Raw genomic sequence first — 21,636 nt, forward strand, 5'->3', positions numbered from 1 at the left:
TCACTCCGCTGGATACATTGAAGGGTTGCCTTGAATCCAGTGTGTTGCTCAGGAAAAGAACTACCAGACGGACTGCTTGATTCTGTGTAAGTTCCTCCTCGTCAGCCTGAGAACAGCCAACCTCCGCCTTACGGAAGATGATGCATGAAACCTTGTAGGTTTGGGTGAAAATCTTACTTGAGGGATACTTTTGCTCCTTCATTTCCTCTCTGTGAAGAAGGCTTGGGAATGGCCAAGCTCCAGACGGAAGAGGGGAGCCCGCTCAGAAACATTTTGAGAAGCAGCGAAAATCAAAAGAGGCCGTAGCACACACTCCTTTTTTAAAAAAAGATTTATTTATGAACATTATCTCTTGAGGGACAACAGCATCTCTGCACTTCTCTCTGTACATGCAACTATAGAAAATAACACCTGTATTTGCTTTGCCTCTTTCTGCAGGAAGTTGTACAGCTAAAGGGCAGTTTTGTGGTGCCCTTGGCAGCACCAGCCCTGACAAACTATATGTACACAACCTACATTGGTAAAAAATAAAAAAATACATGATTACATTACAAACAATGCACCCTGCTGCTGTTTAACTCCACATTCTATGCAAGTTGCACAAGTACAAATAAAAGGGTGTGAATTGACCTGTGAGAGTTATTTACATGTATATATACAATTGTCTGGGAGAAGCGATTGAACAAGGGGGGGGGTTATTTACACCGGTGTCCAAATCAACAGAATGCAGGGATCCCACAGGGCGAGGCTCCTGCCCTGATTCAGGGGGAGGGGGGTTCCATCGGCATCAAGAAGAAAGATCCCTGTAGCCCCAGAGGTGGAACCCCAGGATACGGGTGGAGTAGCGGGAACTGGCTAAACCACCTTTCCCCATTATTGACAGAAAGCTTTGCAATATGATGGGACCCGTTCCCTGCAGGAAAAAGGCTTCTGGATGCCCCAAATCCTTCCACGCATGCAGGGTCCTGCAGAAGCTGCACCTGGAGCTCATCAGCCATCAGCAGGTCCTGGAGGTGGGGCCAAGTGCTGGCAGCCTCACGCAAAATTACTTTGCTGGTTAGACAAAAGGGGGAGAACCCCATTTTCAACCAGAATTTGGCTCCGTCCAGGATCAGAGAGCAGGACAGAGGTGCCCCCCCCACCTCCTCTGAGGCCAAATCCCCAATCCGTGAAGGCTCGGCTGGCACCCACCGATGGAGCCCTGTCCGGTTTCAGTAAGGGGCGGATTTCCTCCACTTCCTCTGTGTCGCAAAAGAAACTTTTACTGACATGGGATGCTAAGAACCAAAGGCTTCTTATGGGACCTGCCCCCCTCCCCCTCGGGGGAACACCCGGGGGAGTTCCAGGGGAATGAACCTGCCAGCCAGCACATGCCCCAATGCAGCAGCTGGGCCGGGATGGCTGGAAAGACCCTCCTCTCTGGCGGATCAGCCTTGAGGGGAGACTGGGTGAGCTGGCCTGGCCAAACGGCCCACCTCCTGCCCTTTCCAGCAGCTACCCGAGTGTCCTGGCTCTTGGGACAAGTTGCCAACTGCCCCCCCGGGCAAGCCTTTTGCAACCTGCCTCGGAGAAGGGCTTCGCTGGCTGAAAGCTTGGGGGGGAGGGGGAGGAATGAGACATGAGCCTCCTCCACTCGCGGGAGATGCCAAGCAGGAGGGCCTCTCAGGCAGGGGAGCCAGCCCAGGACTCCCTCCGCCAGCTTCTCCGTGCCACTCTCTCCCAGACTCTGCTCCCCAATTAACTCCCCACCACAGTCCAGATTCTGAGCGGTAGGGCAATGAAGACCCTCTTTGCTGGCGCAAGGATGCCCCTGTGCCAGCCACTCCTTCGGAATTCCTTTGTAGGTTGCCAAAAGGTGGAGGAATAAACCTCCCCATCAGCCACAGAATTTGCCTTCAGAAATTTACTTCTTTGCTAGCCAGCAATTCCCTAAGACTCAAGGCTGCCAACCTAGTCCAGGTCCAGGTCCAGGTGCAGCAGCCCCAAAAGATTTCCATGGGTGTTAGGTTAGACAGCAAGGAGAGACCTGAGCCTCCCAGGCCACAGAGCCAGAGCAGCCTTCCTGGTAAAAGCTTTGGGAAAGGAGGAGGCCCCCCTTTTGCCCTCCTTGCCTGCCCCAGGGACTCTCTGGGCCCATCGCGCTCTTAAGAGCCACCCTGCTCCCTCTGCCCACAAGCGGGCAGCCATTCAGGGGAGGGCTGAGCCAAGCACGCTCGGCTCTGAACTTCCTGGTTACCAAATTCTAACCGACAATCCACAACTTGGAACTGGGCCCAAGAACCCCAGGGGTCTTCCGGCTGGGCTTGCAGGCACCCTCCCCACTGCAAGCGGCTTGACTGTCACGGCCGCTCTGCCCTTCAGCCTGCCCCATGAAGGCTCTCTCTCGGCCCACAGGTGCCCAGAGCAGCTGCCGGTTCCCCGCACCCCAAAAGGGGAGCAGGGAGCTCTCTCAAGGCCAATCTGTGGTGGGATGTGGAGCCAGAGAAGAACCAGTGCTGGCCAGGGAAGGAGGCAGGGCGAGCCCACGGCCAGGCTGTCTGCTGCAGGGGAAGGAGGAGCTGCCCGGCCCCCGGGTCGGAGAGGAGGAGAAGGGGGGGGGGCTCCTGCCTGGGGGAGCTATACATACGAAGATCATTTTAATTAATTAATTTATTTCTTTACACATGACTGAAAGTGATGTTACAGTACATAAGTTATTTACAACTGTGCAGTAATGTGTTGCAAAATAAATTATCTAGAAGGCAGCAAAAAAGTACATTGTTAATGTATATAAAACTGTACAGCTTTTAAGGGATACAATTTCTTTTTATATGAGTATTGGCTCTTGTAGTGTTTTATCTTTTTCTTTTTTCAAGTTATGGTCTCAGAAAGAGAAACAAAATGCCCAAGATTAAAGGAAAATATATATTTATATATATATATTTATATATATATATATATATATAAACCACATGGATTTTACTCCACTTCAAAACAGAATTGCACCGTCCTCGCTCTGCACCACTTACGCCTCTGGTCTGCGTGGGGAGGGGCCTCCCTCCCCAGGCTCCGTTCCTCAAAAGGTGCCCCACATTGCCGGTCCAGTGGGGGGGAGACTCTCCACCGCCCTCAGAGTGGAGCTTGGTGCTTCCAGATGCCCGGCTGCAACAAGAACCAAAGGGACTGCCGGTCTCTCCCCCCCCCCCACTTCCCCCTCACAGTTTAGCCCTGCAGGGTCTTCTCGGGGAGATGGATCCGCCCACAGGCCAATGGAAGAATCAAAGCGCTCCAGACGGCAGAAATCGCGAGTGCGCCGAAGGCTGTGGCGGCTTCGAGTCTTGGCGGCAGCTGCAGCTCCCCCCCCCACCCCCGAGAGAGAGGGTGCCCTGGCAGTCTCCTGGCACCCGTCCAGTCTCTTCCATCCATCAGTCCTGAGCCTGCCGCCGTGCACAGGCTGCTCCAGCCACAGAGGGTGGCGGGGAAGGAGCTGCGCCTCTCCTTCCGGGGCGCCTGGGGCTCCATGAAGAAACTGCCACTTATGGTTTTCTCACAGCTGTTCTGCTTCCTCCTCGCCTGACATGGGATTCATCAGCAAGCGGTCGTGTGTGTCTGTGTGTGTGTGTGTGTGTGTGTGTGTGTGAAGACCTACACCCATCCTGCAGAGGGGAGTTGGGGGTGTGCACCCACCCATGCCAGTTTGCAGTGAAAACGTCCGCAGGCAGGGCCCTGTCATGCTGGCAAGAGCACAAAGTCATCATTCACGTCCACCATGGGCACATAGAAAGAGGGCACCTCGTTCACGCAGAGCGACTTGTGTCCGGCAGGGTCCAGCTCCTGCACTTTCAGCTGCCACTCCATGCGCTGCACTGCGTTCAAGGCTGCGGCTTCGTGTTGCTGGCGCATCAGCAGGCACGTCTGGATGGGAAAAGAGGGGAGGGGCTTGAGAGCGCGAAGCGGAAGGCAGATCTGCCAGGCCCAGGGCACTGAGAAACTCCCCCCCCCCCCGCCGTCTGGCCTCAGGGTCTCCCTTCCCCCAAAGGGGAGTCTAGGGGCAGCTGTGGGGGAAGGCCAAAGGGGAGCCCCCTCTCGACTGGGACGGAGGCTGCTCCCGTGAGGAGGAGGAGGAGGGAGGAAGATGCCTGAACCAAGAATCCAAGCTCTGGAGTCCAGAGTTGAGGAGGATTCCCTGCCGTTGGAGAGGAGCTTCTGCTCGGACACCGAAAGGACCTTCCGAGGGAGCCATTCTTGGGCCACCAGGGTGGCTTCTGGTTTTTCTTCCCTTTTGCTGCTGTCTGTTGTGCAAATGAGCTGCTTCAACTTTTATTTTGCTCAGAGGAAAGCAGATGCTGTAAGAATACGGGGAGTCCTTGACTTACCACCCTTCATTTAGCAATCGTTCAAAATTATGACGATGCTGGAAAAAACTGACTTGTCCTCACAGTTACAACTGTTGTAGCAGAGTCAGGTGATCAGGATTTGGGCGCTTGGCGTGTAGTTGGTTGCAGCCTCCTGGGTCACGTGATGCCTTTTGTGGGGCTCTGGGGGTTTACGTTTAATCTGCTTTTATCAAGGGTTGCAGGGATCCACCTAGGATGATCGTAAGGCTTCTTTTCTTTTCTTTTGAAGGAATGAAGGCTGCATTGTTGATAAAGGTTTCTTACAAAACTCTAGAAGCCCAAGGGGATTAGGCAATCCTGGCCTGGCCTCAACTGATTCATTCCCAAGAAACGGAGAGATTTGCAAATTCCCTATTATCTGAACGGAAACGTTCCCAGTCACGGACCACGTACTTTTCTTTCTGCACATTTTAAGAGAAGCAAGGAATGGCCTGGAGGACTCTCCAGTCAGAGCAGGAGCTGTTTGTCCTGGGCCTGCCTCTACGGAGGCCTCCCTGCCACAGATTGGCTGGAGGAGAGGAGCCCTTCCCGAGAGCCAGAAAAGCTGGTTCTTAATTTCACAGAAACTGCTGGGCACCCACTGAAGGATGGAAATTAGGAGGGGAGGGGGGGAAGCGATTAAAAGTCTCATCAGGAGGACAGGAGCAGATCGGGGGACAGCAGCAGGCGTGCCCCGCCCCCATTCCCTCCCCCCAGAATGGGCTTCAGGCATAGCAGCCAATGGCGCCCCGTGCCCATCCCCGCTGGCTTCCCTGCTCACCTTCATCCGGTCATATTTATCATCCACATCCTGCAACCACGAGATAAACTGGCGAGCATTGAAACGATCTCTGACAGATTTGTTTTCATCTCCCTGAGAGATAAGAGGAGGAAGGTAAGCGGCAGAAAGAAAGGCTTAAAAGTTGGTTCTCTCTCTCTCTCTCACACACACACTTCCCCACAGAAGAGTCTCCAATAGGCAGGTAAGGGACCTTTTATTGCCCTTAACCCTACCCGTGGGCTCTGGGCTCCGAGCATGCTCCTCCAAGGGGCCTTTGCAAGAGATGTGCTCCCCCTGCCCCAACCTGACTGAGCTGAGACCGAGCCCAGCGTTGTCTCTGTGGTAGAAAATAGCAGGAAATCCTTTGGGTGTGGGCCAAATCAGGCCCCGGATGAGTATGACGGACAGCTAATAAATCCCCCCTGCCCGGCTTTGTGCTTGGGGGCCGATGCCTGCAATGCACCACTCAGCTTCCCACCGAAATGACAGCTTTATAGCCAGGAGGAAGAGCTGCTTCAAAGCAAGTGGCCAGCAGGAGGCGCCGCTCTCCTTGTTCTGTGCAGCCGCAGCCTCTTGTGCGTCGTCTCCTCTGCCGCAAAGCAGAGCAGGAGGCTCCCTAAGTCTCCAGCCTTTCCCTTCACAGGGCTGGGGGGAGGGCGGGGGGGGGCAGGGAGACCTGCAATCTGAGGTAGAGCCTGGCTCTGCACAGATCACAGGCAGCCAGCGATGGGTTTCCTTCTCAGGCGAGAGGGTCAGTGGGAGCTGTGGAGAAGGGCCTAAGGAGAATTTGGGGGTCTGAGGGAAGGGGGGACGGACAATGCAGCCGCCGCCTCCCCCCCTGGCCCCCAAGCGCTCCTTTGGAGGCCTCCTCAACCGGGCCACGGCCCTAAGAGGAGGGCGGAGTGTCCTGGCCCACGGCCAGTGCACGAGTGGACAAGGGAGAATCGCTGCCCTAGCAGAAGCTCTTCTCCGCCTCCCCAGGGAAGAAGCACCTGGCTCTCGAGGGGCATGTTGTAGACCTCCGAGTCCAGGAGCATCGTGCAGGCGCTGAAGGGCACGGCTTGATTGGCTATCGTCCTGGCTGCCCGGCAATGGACTCTCAGGATCTCCTGTTCGCACGAGACGATCAGCTTCTCCTGGGAAGGAAAGAGAGGAGGCAGCGCTACCAGGAGGCCAGCCCCACCCCTGCACCCGCCCCCACTGGGCACCCCGGGCGGGGGGTGGCACTTACCCGTTCGATGCTGTGCTGGAGCCGCAGCTTTCCCCGGACGGCTTCCTGCTGCTTGAAGAGCTCCTTCAGGGGCTCGGCCAAGGACGGGGGCGGGGCGATCTGAAAGGCAGAGGAGATGGAAGGGTGGCTGGGGGGGGTGTCTGGCTAGACTCCCTTCACGTGGCCAGACGGACGGACGGACGGACGGACGGATGCAGCTGTGCCTGGGGCAGCGGCAGAGCCAGCCAAAGAGGCCGTCTGTGCACAAAGCAGAGCCCAGAGAGGAGAGGAAGATGCTGCCCACTCAACCTCCCTCCCAGGCAAACCCAACACCTGCCCACTGATGCTGCAGAGCGCAGCGCACTGGGCTTCTCGCCACACCTCGGGAGCACGTAGCTTCCCCCGGGGCTCCCCCAGGGCCCACTGCCCTGATTTCCAGACAGGCTGTTCCTAACTTCCCTGCATCATGTCTGAATGCTGTCCCCCAACCCCACACCAAGGAACTGGGACCTGTCTGAACTGCTCAACCTCCCCACTCCCGGCCCTGAGCCCCCGCTCAGCCTCCCCATCACTGCTGCAGGCAAAAGGAGACCCAAAAGCAGGGCTGCCTTTCCCAATTTCAAGCCTTCCTGAGCTCCATGCAGTGGGCGGAGAGGCCTTCCAGCAGGGGTCCCCGGGTGAAGGGAGAGGAAGCAGGTGCAGGAGCCGCCTCTCCCAACTGCAAACTAGAAAGACTTCAGCTCTGCTCCTCCTCCTCCTCCTCCTCCTCCTGTCCTTCTCTCTTGCTTTCTACATCAGAAAGAGCCAAAGTATAAAGATTCAAATTTGATGCCTCCTGACAAATGGATTTCTACTGGCAGATTCCCCTGATGCGGAACAGCCAAGAACGATGGAAGCCAACGCAAGATTCCGCCCGTCCCTCTGAATGGCCAGGGGCTGTTTGTAGAAATGGCTTTCCCACCGTCACATGGAGACAGAGCCACTGTCGGCTCTGTCTGGTGACAGCAGGGCTTGCTGTTATTCCTGGCAAAGTGTCCAATGAGGGTTTAGAATTTCCATGCTCCCTTTACCGTAATTTAATTTCCAGGCCCCGTTCTTCAAACTCACCATTCCTGGCTGGTGCAAGACCTCCTTGCCCCTCACGGGAGTTTCAGACAGTTGTTGCTGCAGTCCAGCCCCTCCCCTCCCCGGACTCAAGTTCCAGCAAGGGCCTCGGGTCAAAATAACAACGGAGGCCCCAGAAAACGGGCAACTGCTTCCACAAGGCGGCCCTGGGTCGGGGGGGGGGGGCAGTGGGGCGTCCCTGGCCAGCAGGAAGAGTGAGGGCCGCTGCCCCCCTTGCACAAAAGGGAAAGTGGCGTGGAGGACGGCTACTCACCACGGGAATGTGCAGCTTGCTCAAAGGCTTCCCGTCCAGCAAATAGGAGCCGGTGTAGGTGACGTACTCAGCGTAGCACTGGGGCGCTTGGGGGGTGATGTAGCACAGGATTTTCCGCTTCTCCTCGATCTTCTTCCGGATCTGTAAGTACTCGAAGTAAGGGTTGGACCGGTCGCTGTGGTACGGCTCAATGTCCTCCAGCTTGATGGTGTCGACGATGGCGGCCAAGGTCTGCTGGATCATCTCCCGGGTCTGCTGGGTGCTGGTGTTGATCTGCTGCTGGATCTGCTGGCTGGAGCGCTGGAACCGCCGCTTCCGCGGATGCTGCACCTGGGCGTCGTCCTCCTCAGCCACGCGCCCCCCCTTGGCCCTGGTGGAAGGAGCAGAAGCGGGGGGAAACTCCTTTTCGGAAGCAGCCGCCGCGGCCGCGTTCTGCTTATTTTGATTGGCCAGCATTTGGGCTCGGTTCCTGGTGATCCGCTGTGGGATCTCTTCTATTTTGGGAGCCTTTGGGGGTTCGGGAATTGGCTTGGGGGCCGATTCTGCAGCTTCTGACTGGACATTCCCTTGGGGAACCTCTGGCTGAGAAGCAGCAGCAGCAGCCTGGCTGGTGCCCCTGGCAGCCTCTTGAGCTTCGGGGCTCTCCGTCCCGTCCGCTTGGCTAAAACCGCCCTGAGGTGCATCGCTGGAGACGAGAGCAGCAGAGGCGGCTTCCTCCCCATCGGCCTCCACCTCCTTAGGCTCCAACTGCCCCAGATCTGCCGGTGGGGCATCCTGAACCTTCTGGGCGGCCTCTGCATCTTCTCCAGTCTTCTGCTCTGGGGGGCTGCAGATCTCCAGCCCAGCTTTGGCAGAAGCCTCCTCCAGCCTCTTTTCCTCCCCTTGCAGGTCGGGCTCGCCAGGCGGGAGGCTTTCTGGGTTCAGGTCCTCCTGGTCCTTTGCAGACCCCAAAGGAACCTCCATGTCCAACAGGGCTGCAGCAATGGCCTCGGAAGGCGCAGCTGGGTGGTTTTCTTCGGCGGCCTCCACCATTTCCACCTCTGGAACGTCTTTCGCTGGGAGTGGCAACTCCGGCAGAGAGAAGGGGCCCAGGTCCAAGTCGTCCTCAGAGTTTGTGAAGGGATCCGGCCACGTAATCGGTTCCTCTGGGTTTACGGGAGCGATGCTGCTGTTTTCTAAGAAATTCTTCTCAACGGCATCTGCAGCTTCCACTTGGGGCTCTGCTGGTGGCAAAGCCACGTCCAAGGTGTCTTCCAAGACAGGCTTGCAGGGACTGAAAAAGGCCTCCAACCTGGCCGGGGGAGCCACACACGCAGCTGGTGGCTCTGCAGACACCATTTCGGATGGGACCTTTTCTTCCGCCTCCTCTTTCGCTTTCTGGAGCCTTGGCTCAATGACGGAAAGGGGGTAGGAGGGAGGGGAGCCAGGGTAGAGGGTCTCTGCAGGAATGAAGGGCACTGGTGCACTAGGGAGTGCGATATCTAGAGGACAGAAAGGCTTTGGGGAATCGGGGCGATGCTGGGGAGACTTCAGAAGCAGCTCGGGCCCCACTGACCAGCTCACAGGATGTTCAGGAGGGTCGCCAATTAATTCGGGTGGCACTGGAGGAGGTTTCTTTGGTGTGGGCTCCCACTCCGTGCTGCTCTGCTCCGGCACGCCAGAGTCAAACTCGCTCTCCTCAATCGGGGGCAAGAAGCTGGTCTCTGGGGGCAGGATGGCAGCCGTTGCCTGTTGGTCCTCTGTAGCATCCAAAGGCATGTCCAGATCTTGAGGGAGCGCGCTTTCTACAGACGGGGCGAGCAGCTCGTCTCTGTGAGACGGGGAGGACTTGGCCTGCAACCCAGAAAACACGCTTTCGGGGGATTGGACAACGTTGCTAACAGTTCCGGAGGTGCAATGCAGCGCCTCCACTTTGGGTGATGGGACTCCATAGTCCGGCGAATAATATTCCGGAGATAAACACGGGAACTTCTCAGTAGGCACAGAAGGAAGAGGCAGCTTCTCCTCCATCAGGGGCTGGACCGGAGAATCATAACTAGAAGTGGCTGGGACACTCTGCTGTCTAAAAAATTTATCTCCAACACTGAATTCTTCTTCCGGTGCCCTTCTAATGTCCACAGAAATCGACCGATGGAGATTGGTGGAGGGGAGGAGCCTTGTTGGCGTCTGACTTGGGTTCTCAGAAAACCCACTCGAAGGATTTGAGTATCTGTCAAAGAAAGACGGGGAACAGGCGTTCATGGACATAGTGGAGATGGGGAGGGAATGCTGAGAGTCGGCACAGTCGAACATCAGATCCGTGTAATCTTCATTGCTGCAAGAGGGAGTCCGTGGTGTCTGCATCACCTCTTCATAGCTTGGGCATGAAACCACTGAGGCCGGGGTGGGGACGCCCGTCGGCCTGTGCTGGTCTGGCCTGGGAGAAGCAGGTAAGTTTTCCTTCAGTTGGGGGCCAGCTATCCAGTCCTTGGAATCCACCCCCACGGCAGGCTGGGCCTTGATCTCGGGAGAGGCTATGGGAGCTAGTGGGCCGAGATCCTTGAGTTTCTTGTCTTTTAACAGAGAGTCGAGAGCGAGTGGTTTCTTGGTAGTCAAATCCAGACTCTTCTTGCGCATCTCCTCGTTGACTTTGACTTTGTCTTTCAATTTGGGATCTCCAGATCGATGCCTCATCTTTTCCATTTGCTTCATTCTCTCTTTGTGCCTTTTGTGGCGCTCTTCGATCTCAATATCTTTTTGGCTCAGCATCCTCTCAAAGCTGGTCATCATCAGGTCCCCATCTCCCAAAAGCTTTTCCCGGGGCCGGACATCTTTTTTACCACCCTCTTTGGATAGGACAATTTTATCATTACCGTTGCTCATCTTAAGACAGTCGGCTTTCTCCTTTTCCTGGTTTTCCTTCAGCCTTTCCTTCGCTTTGAGGTCATTCAGCTTGGAGAGCTCTTCCTTGGATTTGTCCTTGAGACAGATCCCTTGAGATGCCTCCTTGTCTTTGGCAAACTTCTGCTCCTCCTTGTGGTGCTTAAAGAGTCCATCAGGGTGTTTGTCTCTGTGCTTCTCCCTTTCGTCTTTCCACTTCTCCTTGTGCCGGTCTCTCTTTTTTTTCTCTTTGGCTGCACTGAAGGTGTTGGAGCTGCACGTTTTCTCTTTTTCAATTTTCTTAGGAAGAACTTCTCTTTCGGATTCGTTCCTGTCCTTCTTCTCAGAAAACAAGTACTCCGTGTTTTTGTCCACTTCTTCTTCAGCCTCGGCTTTCGTGCTATAGGCACTGCTGAAACCGTCCCCATCCAGGGCAAACTCTTTTTCGTACTGGGTGGCCTCTTTCCTACTGCTGGAGTCCTTCAGTTCATCCGCTTTGTCTTTTTTCTCTGCTTTTTCTTTCTTTGCTTTCTCTTTTTCATGGCTCTTCTTTGACGAAGAGGAGGAGTGCCGGTGCCTCTCCTTCTCCTTGAGTTTCTCCACCAGGCAAGGCAGGGGCAGCGACTCCTTGGGCCTCTCCTCAGAGGGGTCTGCAAGCAAAAGGCTGGAGGCCTCGAAGAGACTGCTGAGCACAGGGTCCTGCGCCCGGTCGGTGAAGCTGTCCGAGGAGATGTCGCTGATCTTGTCGTTGGAGTCGTCTCGGTATTCATTGAGGGCTTCTTCCTCCAGCTTCTCCAGCAAGCTCTTCTCTGCCTCCCCACTCTTGGAAGAACGCTTCTCCTTGCTATACTCCTTGTCCAGCTTTTCCTTGTGTCTACTTTTAGCCTTCTCTTCGCCTGCATGCTTCTTGTCTGCCTTCTCCAGGAGTTTCTGTTTAGTCCTCCTTTCCTGGCCAGAGTCCACCGAGATTCGCTCTTTCCGGTCTTTGTCTTTCTTCTCCTTGTGTTTCTCGAGGGAGCTCTTGTCTTTTTTCTCCTTCCCTCCCTCTGACAGCCCCTTCTCCTTTTTTCTCTCTTTGGAGTCCTTCTCTTTCAGCTTCTCCCCAGAGTGGGGCTGCCGGTCCGAGGAATATTTCCGATGCTTGTCGGGGACATAAAGGTCTCTCTCAGCCAGGGCACTGTCCTCTGGATCTGGCAGACTGTCCTGCAGCCGGTGCATTTCTTTGTCCAGGCCATCCCCCAGTTTGAACCCAGTCAGAGGGTAGTCGTCCTTTTCGTCCTCGCTCTCATCAGTAAAAATGTCAAGGATGCTGTACCAGCTCCGCTCTCTGGCTTTTTTCTCCTCCTTTTTCTCGTGGAAGTCCTCCCGATCCCCAGAGAAGATCTTCTCCTTCTTGTCTTTCGCCTGATCTGAGGAAGTCTTCCTCTCTTTGTCTTTGCTGTGTGGATCTCTGTATTTCTCCTTTGTGTCCTTTTTCTCTTTAAAGCTTTTCTCCAGTTCTTTGTCCTTTTGGTTCTTTTCGGATGGCGTCTTCTCGTTTCTCTCCCTATCGTCCATTTTGGATTTTTCTTTGTACTTCTCTGTTTTTGATTTTTCTTTCTTGTCCTTCTCTGGCGCATCCTTTTTCTCCTTTCCCGAGTGATGCCTTTCCCAGGTTTCTGTATTTTTTCCGCCGAATTCGGGGTCAGGTTTTTCTTTGAAAAATGCTTCGCAGCCATAGCCTTTGAATTCATCCCTGTAAGAGTCTTCTTGCTTAATTTTAACCTCTTTTCTATCTTTAGAGCTATCAGGCAATTCCCTTCTTTCTCTAATTTCGTTGCCGTCCTTTTCTTTTCTCTCTTTAAAACTTTCAGCAGAATCTTTTCTTTTCTTTTCGGGCAGATAATTGGGAATATTTTTATGCTTCTCAGTTTGGTCCTTCTTCCTCTCAGAATTCCGCTCAGTGTATTCTCTCTCTTTCTTTTTAAGAAATGTGGTGTCTTTTTCATTACGCTTTTCACTGTAGTCCCTTTTGTCTTTTGTTTTACTTTCGCGTTTCTTGTCTTTTATTTCCTCCTTCACTGTTTCAATTATTAATTTTGCCACACTGTCATTTTTTATTTCTCTGAAATCTCTCCCTGGTGAATCCCAGCTATCTTCTCCTTTGAAATCAAAAGAGGAATCAGATGACAAATCTGAAAACCATCGATCTTGCTGGTCATCCGAAAGGCTGAACTTTGTATCTTCATTTTCCAAAAACTGGTTTTTATTACTAAAGTCTTCAAATGGCGCTTCTTCTCGGTAACTTTTGTCTTTTTTGGATTTCTCTTTCTCTTCTTTCACCGGTCTTTCTTTCTCGATCCTGCTTGGTTTTTCTTCCTTTGGTTCGTGTTTCTTCTCGGCTTTGAACTGCTTGTCCTTGGATTTCTTTTTCCTTTCCTCCTTGTGCGTTCGAGGTTTCTCCTCTTTGGGAGATTTCTCCTTTGTAGGCTTCTCCCTCTCCAGCCTGCTGGCCTTTTCTTCCCTGAAGGGTTTGCTGATGTCTTTACTCGCCTCCTTCGCTTTTTTCAAGGATTTCTCCTCTTTAGAATTTTTCCCAGCTTCCTCTTTAATCAACCACTCCTTCTCCTCAGATTTAGTCCTCAGAAATTTGTCCTCTTTCTTGAAGTGCTCCCTCTCATGCTTTAGTGCTTTGAGCTTGTTTTCAACAGGGCTTTCAGTCTCTACCATCAAAGCCTTTTCGGGTTTCTGCTTAGAGTCCTCATAATCAAAAGAAAAAGCTTTGATTATTTTAATGTCTTGGCTGGCAGGACACTGGGCCCTCTCCTTGTTTTTGTGTTTGTGTTTCGTTTTATGCTTTTTTACAACCTTGCCCTCCTTGTCCAGCTTTGGAATCGCTCCATCCATGTTGCCATGGAATGAATTCTTCTTCTCCACCACCACCACTGCAGCAGCCCCATGCTGAGCTCGCTTCTTGGGCTCCTGTTTCTTCCGCACAGGCTTCAAGGACTCCAGGCTGGAGTCCTCGGTCGTATAATCAGACTCGCTGGTCAACCTGGTCCTGGTGGAATCGGATAAGGAGCTGATGTCCGACCAGGCCGGGGAAGAAACCGTTTTCCAATTGTCGGTCCGCCAATGCTTGGAGTGCTGATCTGCGAGGGCCGAGTTATGCTTTTGGGAGGCCAGACTGCCATGGGACGAGGCCGAGGAAGCCGAGAGGGAATTGAAGAGGGAGGACTCCTTCAGCACCAGCCTGGAGTCCTTGACGCAGGTGGGGGGGCTTTGTACAGAGTCTCGGTCATCCTCCTCGCTCTCCAGGTTTTCACTCTCGGACTCGGAGGAACAAAACTTGTCATTTTTTTTGCCAAACCGAACTTCTTTGCCTTTGGCCTCCTTCTTGCGCTTCTTCTTCACTTTGTTCTTCTCCTTCTGCTGCTTGGCGCTGGGGGGTTCTCGAGCCTTGTTGCTGGCGGGGCTGGGGTGGGTGGTCATCCGCAGCTTCTCCCCCCCTCCCACTGCTGCCAGGGCACCGTCTTCTTCGTCAGACGTATCGGAAAGGATGCGATGAGCGGCTTTCTTTGGTGCGATTGTGCTGTTTTTAGTGTAGGTTTTCACTTCCATCTTGGGAATGGAAATGAAATTATTGGCTTTAGTCTCTTTCCTGTAGTCCTTCTTCAGCAGATGCTTGTCATCGACTGGGGGGACCCTGTCCTGCTCATCGTCCTCGTCGAACTCGTACTCGTCCTTCACGGGGGTGGTCGCTTTGGGGGCCTCCTGGTTCTTCCCCTTGTGCTTCAGGCCCTTCTCAAACTCAGAGTCTGTGTTGTTGCCATCAATGGAGCTGGAGGGCGCAAACGACGGAGCGTCTTCTTCCTCCGAAGTCTCTGCAAAAGCAAGAGCACCAAGGCAGGTGAAGGGTGGCCCTTACATACACACCTGCACTCAGCAGCGTTCCCCACAGACACCTGCTCGCAATACCTGAGTGGACAATCTATCTTCCGTGTGCAAAGCATGGCTGGGGCTGCTCTACCCATGCAGAGGCCTGAGGGGTCCTCTGGGGTAAAGGCCAAAGCTGTGCAGGGACTCAAGGGCTGGCATCCATTTGGTGCATCTGGGCAGAAAGGGTGCACGTCTAGTAAGGACTGTTGCTGGGGACAACATCCGTTGCTTTCAAAAGGGCGTCTGTCTTTCCAGCAGCCACAGTGCCAATCCAGGGTTAGAGACGTGGTGCATCCCTGCCCTCGCCTCCCTCAAGGAACCCCCGGGCGCAGCCTCTGCAGCAGACAGAGAGGCCGCCGTCCCTGGGGTTTCGCTTCCATGGCTGCCAAGGCCAGAGTGCTGCCACTTAATATTTATAGGGGCTTCTAAAAGGATTCAATGCATAGTATCCACTATAATGCTTTTGTGAACGGGACGGCTACCATCCCTTTGCTACAGACTCTTAACTCCTAGAGTGAGGAGAACTCGGGAAGAGCCATTTCTAGGCTGGTTGGGGAGACGGCCTGGTCTTGGCGGGGATGAAATTGGCAGCTTAGAGAAAGGATACTAATTCAAGGTCTCTTATTCCATTGTTGCTCCAAGTTCATACATAAAATGCCAGAACTGCTTCTGTACAGAGCAGAAGGGCAGGTAAGAAACAAAACACCAAGCTCTACTCCCAATGTAACTGATCCTGCATGGCCCTCCTCCTGGGAACGGCTGGCTAAGAATCCTGGGAATTGGAGCTGCCCTTCGCTTAAAAGCCCTCAAGGCAGAGAAGGCCACCCTAAAGGAAGGAAGGCTGCTCAATATTGCGACTGCTGGGCAAAGGGACGGAACTGCCTTTCTTCTCAATTCTATGAGGAACTACAAAGCCCAGATTCCACACTGATGCAAGGATGGGCTGTGGCAACCACTGGGGGACAGCATCAAGGTCGATCTCACCAGGGCGGTGATGGAGATCCTGCAATACGTGTGTCAAAGCTGACATGGCCCAATGTTCTGAATGGCACACCAGGCCCCAAAGAGCCCAGCCGTGACTGAACTGGGTCCAAGGCCATGGAAGGGAAGGACTGGACACTCCTGGGCATTAGGTAGACATTTGGGGGGCCCTTTTCGCACCCCAGGATCAGCAGCAGACAGACACTATTCCTGAGGGCAATGCTGGTCAGTGGAGGTCGAAGCACATGTTGATCGACCACCCAGGCCTTGTTCTATTCCACCAACCACAATCCTTCCCCAGACCTATTTGTATCCCTGCAGCCCTCCCAGAGGTCCTGGGTTCTCAGCCCACCTGCCACTTCTTACCTGTGGAGCTTTCTTCACTGGAAGGATAGGTGGCCTTTCCCAAGAGCAGATTCACCATGGTGGGGGAATTGGCTACTTTCAATGGAGTCTCTCCCCTCCTGTTAAGTTGTTGAGGGTTTCCTCCATAATGTAATAACAATTTCACCACCTAACGAAACAAAATTTTCAATCAGGTGCTATTCGCCAAGAGAAGGTTAAACAACACAAATTCAGGCCAACGTCAAGCTACACAAATGTATCCCTACCAGCTTGTATTAATGTAACTTGAAGTCTGCAGAATGTAGGTCACAACTCAGAAGAAAAACCCTTTCAACACTTCACTTAAGCCCTCAGCTCCTCCTTTGTGAAGGAAAGTCTTTGGGGCCCACCGCCATTCAGCGTGGCCCGTCCCAAGCTATGGGGAGCCTCGGTCTGGTTCTGTGTCAAAGCCTCCTTTGCGCTTACACACTCTGTCCCCTGACCCAGCTGCTCTGCCTTCACCTTCAGCAGAGCACAAGGCAGTTGCGCTCCCAGGACCTAGAAATAAGGCACCATGGCAGATCGGGGAGGGGAGGGTCAGTGAGGCGGGAGCAGAGAATCGCATTGTCACAAGTCATGGAAGGGGGGGGGAGGGGACACTGGAGTCTTGAAGCTGGGAAGCCGCCCTTTCTGTTGGTGGGACAACCTGAAAAAGGGGAAGAGCCTGCAAGGAAAGCAAGAGCCGACCTTGTAGTGTCCATTGCTGGCTGCATCGTGCAGGGGGGTGTCGTCGTCCAAACCCTTGGTATTGACCTCAGCTCCTGCCGCAAGCAGCTGCTTTGCAACATCGTAGTAGCCTCGGTTGCATGCCTCGTGCAAAGCGGTCCAGCCTGCAAAAATACGCATCGGTCACATGTATGGGACACTTAGGCCCAGGTTTCCATGAGCAGCTCTCTCCCACACAATGCATCAAGTGATTGCGGCAGCTTGCCTGGAGGAGAGTTGCTAATTTGCACTGGGTTAAATCTGGAGAAACCAGATACCTGTCTATTAGTTAGCCCATCTTGGCTTTTGGGTTAGTAATATATATATATAATGCAGCTGGTTGCTCTCCAGGAGAATGGAAAGCAACAGAAATTTAGTGAAATAAAAAATGTAAATTTATTTTTGTTTTTGCAAGGATCGGAGAAATATGTCTGCCTACTTCTGTGCTCAGGTGTAGTTTTGACAAGGTGTTGAGAGAGAAAAATAAGGAGTTGCTCACGGCTCAATGGCCCTGCGTGTAAATGCCCAGATGGAAAATGCTGCCCAAGGAAACTCGGATTTAGCCCCTGGAATGCAGTGAGTGATGAGTGGAAAGTGTGCTTGTGAGGTGGAGGGAGGAGGTGGAGGTAACTGCCAGAAGGAAGCCAAACAAAACTAGCTCAGAGGATAAAAATGTTATTGTTTTACTAGGCAGTTACAACTTTGAATATGTAACAAATTTAAAATGAAGAGTAAACGTTATTGAGAAATATTCCAAATCAAAGTATTGTGAGATCATTTCGGTTTTTTGCTCTTTCTCCCTCGCTATAAGAATAATGTTGTGGGGCGTAACTATACAACACACATGGATTTTGATCTAGAATTTACCTCACTTGATCTGAGCAAGCTGTTGTGTTCTCCTAATTTTGTAGTTCAATCCAAAGTCTACTTAAGCCTTGGCATCCCTTGGCTTGCTGGCATTTTGCCCAGCCTTGTCTGCTTTTGGGCAGCTAATCCAGAGAGGTTACCTGCAAAGTCCTTCACGTTGACATCGGCGCCCTCGATGATCAGCTCTTTGACCCGCCGGGCGTCTCCCCGGATGGCTGCCCGATGTAGCCGGGTTTCTCCGCGTTCGTTTCTCTTGTTCACTTTGTCTTTGGTTTTGGAGGCAGAATTAGGAGTTCCCTTCGGACAAACTGCAGACTGAGAGGGGTGCTTTGGTGTTGTATCCACTGTTTGGGGGGACACGGCCACACACACACACACACACACACACACACACACACACACAAAGAGGAGCTCGATTAAGGCCTTTAGAGGGAGCTGTGCGCAAGAACTACAGTGGGCAGACTGAAGGGGGGGGCAGAGAGTAACGTAGTTGTCAGGGTGAGGCAGCTACTGTAGGAAGCGGCCACTGTGGAAAAGCATCTCCCCAGCACCACCTCTGCCCACTTCCAACCTTTGCCAAGGGCTTCTGGGGGGGGGGGGGGAAATTCTGCTAGGAAGGAGCAGAAGAACCGCTCCTGTGCCCACCTGGACTGTTGGCAGATTCTTCTGCTGTCATCTGCATGAGGAGAGCCACCTGCTGGCGCTCGGAGAGCGGGTAGCCTGCCCGAATCCCTGAAAGCCCCATTCCGAAGAGCAGGCTGGGCTTGCGCGCTGCCGGCTCCTTTTTGATCCTCTTCCGCTCAGGGCCTTGCTTTTCTGTGGGGCCAAAGAGACACACGGACAGGCATTGGCACAGAGAGACACCCAAAACTCTTCTGAGAACAGTTTATTCTTTCCAAAGGATCTGGCTTTTTCCCTCTTCCAGGCAGGGAAGTTTCCATTAAGACTTCCGCAAGTAGGACCAAGATCTGCTGGTTTCAAGGTAGGAAGCAGATTCTCGGGAGTAAGTGGATTCACACACACAATCGCTAGATCTGAGCAGGTGTGGCTTTGTCTGAGGGCCCTGACCTGTCTCTTCTACTTTGAAACACAAATACGGCACGGGAACAGGGGCAGATTTTCCTACTTAAATAAAAGTGCAAACATTTACTGTTAATATCCAACTCTCAGAAAACAGTTTAGTGCCCAGTGAATTCTGAGACTTAAAAAAAAGAGTCTCACTTTCAACCAAAACCAGAAAAGGGGAACCGACTGCCAAGCCCCATGACTTCATGCCATTGGCAGGGGGCATTCCACTTCCACAATCAGTGAAATTTAGAGGTCCCCTGATCCAGAAGGTAGAAAAGATCTGCTTTCAACTAGAGAGGGAATCCTGCGGACTCTCACCCCAAGACCTCTGTCGGAATTGGCAGCCGTTTCAAAGAATGGAAATCCTGGAGGATAAGAGAGGATCTAAAGGCTCTGGCACAGACGGCAAAAGACTCCCTTTCATTCCCACATTCGCCAGGTGCCTCATCCTGGCAAGGAGGAGGAGGAGGAGGAGGAGGAGGAGGAGGAGGAGGAGGAGGAGGAGGAGGAGGAGGAGGAGGAGGAGGAGGAGGAGGAGGAGGAGGAAGCGCTCCACAATTGAGGCATTCGCCTAAAGCCACCAGCCGGCCTACAGGAGTTCCCACAGAGGGGCAGAAATATGTCACAAACCAGGGAATGCCCAAACTAAAAATGAGTAATAAAAACAATGTTAAGATATTTTGATGCATTTTGAGGGGAGTCACAGGATGCCAGGGACAGTTACAATATTCGTTTTTACAAAAGCTGTGCATAGCTCCAAAACTATTCTGCCAGCATTTTGAAACAGCTCTTTAGGGCGGAGAATGGGGAAGAGACTTTCCCCCCAGAAACTTAACACTGAAATTCGGTGCTAGCAGTATGGAATTTACCCCATATGGGATGCCATGTAAATCCGGAATGCTAGAAAGTGAATAAACAATTGCTCATTCTACAGGCAACGAAAAAGAGGCCAGCGCAGATTCTCAGATTACAAATGACATTGTTGAACTCTCTAGGGGGGGGAGGGGGGGCTGGGGAAGCCGGAGGTGCCTTCGGAATCAAGAGAAGGGGCTGTTGTGTCTCAGCTGCAAGCGATGACCACAGTTCATTAACCAGGTAGAGCCGGGACAGGGATCCAAGGGGAAAATCAATGGGGAGAGAGAGCAGCCCCCTCTCAGGGCAGCTCCAGGGACTCACTTCTTCTCTGGGAAAAGCCACCCTGGCACACAACCACACAGCGTGGTTCAAAACCGTAAAGGTGTGTCCCGGCCAGAAGAAGACTGGAGCACACGCACACACGCCTGAAGCAGCTCCTCCAAGGCAGCCTCTGCCCTGCCTGGAGTCAAGGGGTTAAGCCTGCTGCCCAGAGGAAGTTTTGGCCGAGTGTAACTGTAAGCCCTAGAGTTGGCCTGGAAGCAAGTCTGTATGTAAACAGGAAGGAGAAAGGAGGGGGTGGGCAGAGCAGACTTGCAGAGGCTTTGGCCTTCCTCCTCCTCCTCCTCCTCCTCCTCCTCCTGGGTCAGATTTCAGAATTGGGGACAAGGAAAAAACTCGCATCTGCTGGGGGAGGGGAGCAGGAAACTGGGAGGTGGGCAAAGCCTCCCCCTCCCCCTCCCTGCTAGGTGACCAAAGCTTGCTACTCCAACCTCCACAGAGGAGGCTGAGAGGCCTTCCTGAATCAGAACCAAGTTTTGCCAAGAACAACAGAATGCTGTGTGCTAAAAACTCTCTCAACGAAGTTCAGGTTGCTGACCTCTTCTCTGCGGCTTCCAGAAGTGCAGAAATTTCTGAAGTAAAAAATTAGTTCAAAGTTGACTTGGAATTCATTTTCCTAACCCAACAGCCGTGCCAACTGATTCCAACTGGATCCCACTAAATGCACTACTAGAATGTCATCCAGCTGGATGGAAGTTATGTATCCAGAAATTTCCTCTTCAGAAATAAATCTCAGTCCATCAGCTATGCCTGCCCTAGGTTGTGTTATGGGGGGCTCTGAGAAAGGCCCCTCACAGGGTCCTCAGGCCTTTTAGTTCAAAGGAAGCAAAGCGCCTGTCCTCAGAAACTCTTCCTCCAAAGTATGTTCTCTTTTTCCCAACTGTAAAACCTGCTAAGGCTCTTCAATCCCTTTGGGCAACCTGACCAAGGCGGCCTAACCTGCTTAACCTTCTGCCGTGTGGACAAAGCTTTTCACAAGATGTCAGCATGCAGGGGGCTGGTGGGGCTGCACATGCCCATCCCAAAGTATGACCACCAGAGACGCCCCTCGGCAGGCGATTCCTGAACAATCCCAGGCACAAACCCACCGCCCAGGATCAGGGCAGCAGGGAAGGCATTCTGGCCCCACCAGCTGCTCTCCCCTCCCTGGCCTGCCCCACTCAGGCCGTGAAGGGGACGTTGAATTGAAAAGAGGAGACCTGCTCTCGTGAGAGCACTAAGGCTTAGTAAGCTACTCTTTTAAAAAAAAAAAAGAAAGACAAGGTCCAGGCAAACGAGGGTCTTGAAGCCACAAACCTCAGATGCTTCACACGAAGTTAAATTAAAGTTTAGTGTGGAAGAGGCCTCTGAGGATGGGAGAGGTTCGAAGGTCCCTTTCAACTGGCCCCCAATAGTCTCTTTTGTGTTCAATGGGAAGGAGGAGGCTGATGGCAGAGAGCAAGTCAAGGCAGGGAGAAAGAGCTAGGCCAGGGAAAAGGCAGCCCTCCCATTACTCTTAAGAGCGCGGGAGAAGCGCCTCGTGGCGGCTTACAAAAGGGCAAAGGGCGACATCAGAAAGGCAGGCTGCTGATCTCCCAAATCCGCTTCCCCAGTGTAGCAGAAAGATTCTCTCTCTTGGCCCCAAGGATCCCCCTTTCAGAAAAACAGCTTTCCAGATGCGCAGCCAAAGCAAGATCAACAAAAAGAAACCAGAATGGTACACAGAACGAGGGAGAAAGGATAACACGAGTGGCTCTTCTACCAGGGACTCTGGCGCACCACAGAATGCCAAGCGTTGGCTCAATGCCGGTGCAGGTGTGTGGAAGTGGGCTTTACTCAAAGGGAGCCAGGCCTCGAAGGAGGAATCCTACACTGCAGCTTGTTCTAGGCAGCCGTGGATGCTGCAGGGGGCCTGGAAGGGGCCAGGAGAGAGTCCTAAGAGTTGGCTGAATGCGGT

At 53.2% G+C, this 21,636-nt stretch overlaps 1 protein-coding gene across 7 annotated transcripts in view; it reads right to left on the reverse strand.

The window, feature by feature from the left end:
• Window positions 1–2,634: 2,634 nt before the first annotated feature.
• Window positions 2,635–21,636, reverse strand: part of ANKRD11 (ankyrin repeat domain containing 11) — a 116,341-nt gene continuing 97,339 nt past the window's right edge. For 2 of the 7 annotated variants that reach the window (XM_081963079.1, XM_081963080.1), the window contains 10 exons: window positions 18,084–18,254; window positions 17,579–17,782; window positions 16,554–16,696; window positions 15,849–15,996; window positions 7,725–14,446; window positions 6,368–6,466; window positions 6,129–6,272; window positions 5,137–5,229; window positions 4,770–4,956; window positions 2,635–3,894 (listed from right to left, as the gene is read on the reverse strand). In XM_081963079.1, the coding sequence (XP_081819205.1) occupies window positions 3,734–3,894; window positions 4,770–4,956; window positions 5,137–5,229; window positions 6,129–6,272; window positions 6,368–6,466; window positions 7,725–14,446; window positions 15,849–15,996; window positions 16,554–16,696; window positions 17,579–17,782; window positions 18,084–18,254 (8,072 nt within the window). In that variant the 3' untranslated portion in view covers window positions 2,635–3,733. The other 5 variants (XR_014176224.1, XM_081963081.1, XM_081963083.1 and 2 more) reach the window with 5 other exon arrangements.

This window comes from Natrix helvetica, assembly GCF_964273705.1.
Source record: "Natrix helvetica genome assembly, chromosome: 10".
Taxonomy (NCBI): domain Eukaryota; kingdom Metazoa; phylum Chordata; class Lepidosauria; order Squamata; family Natricidae; genus Natrix; species Natrix helvetica.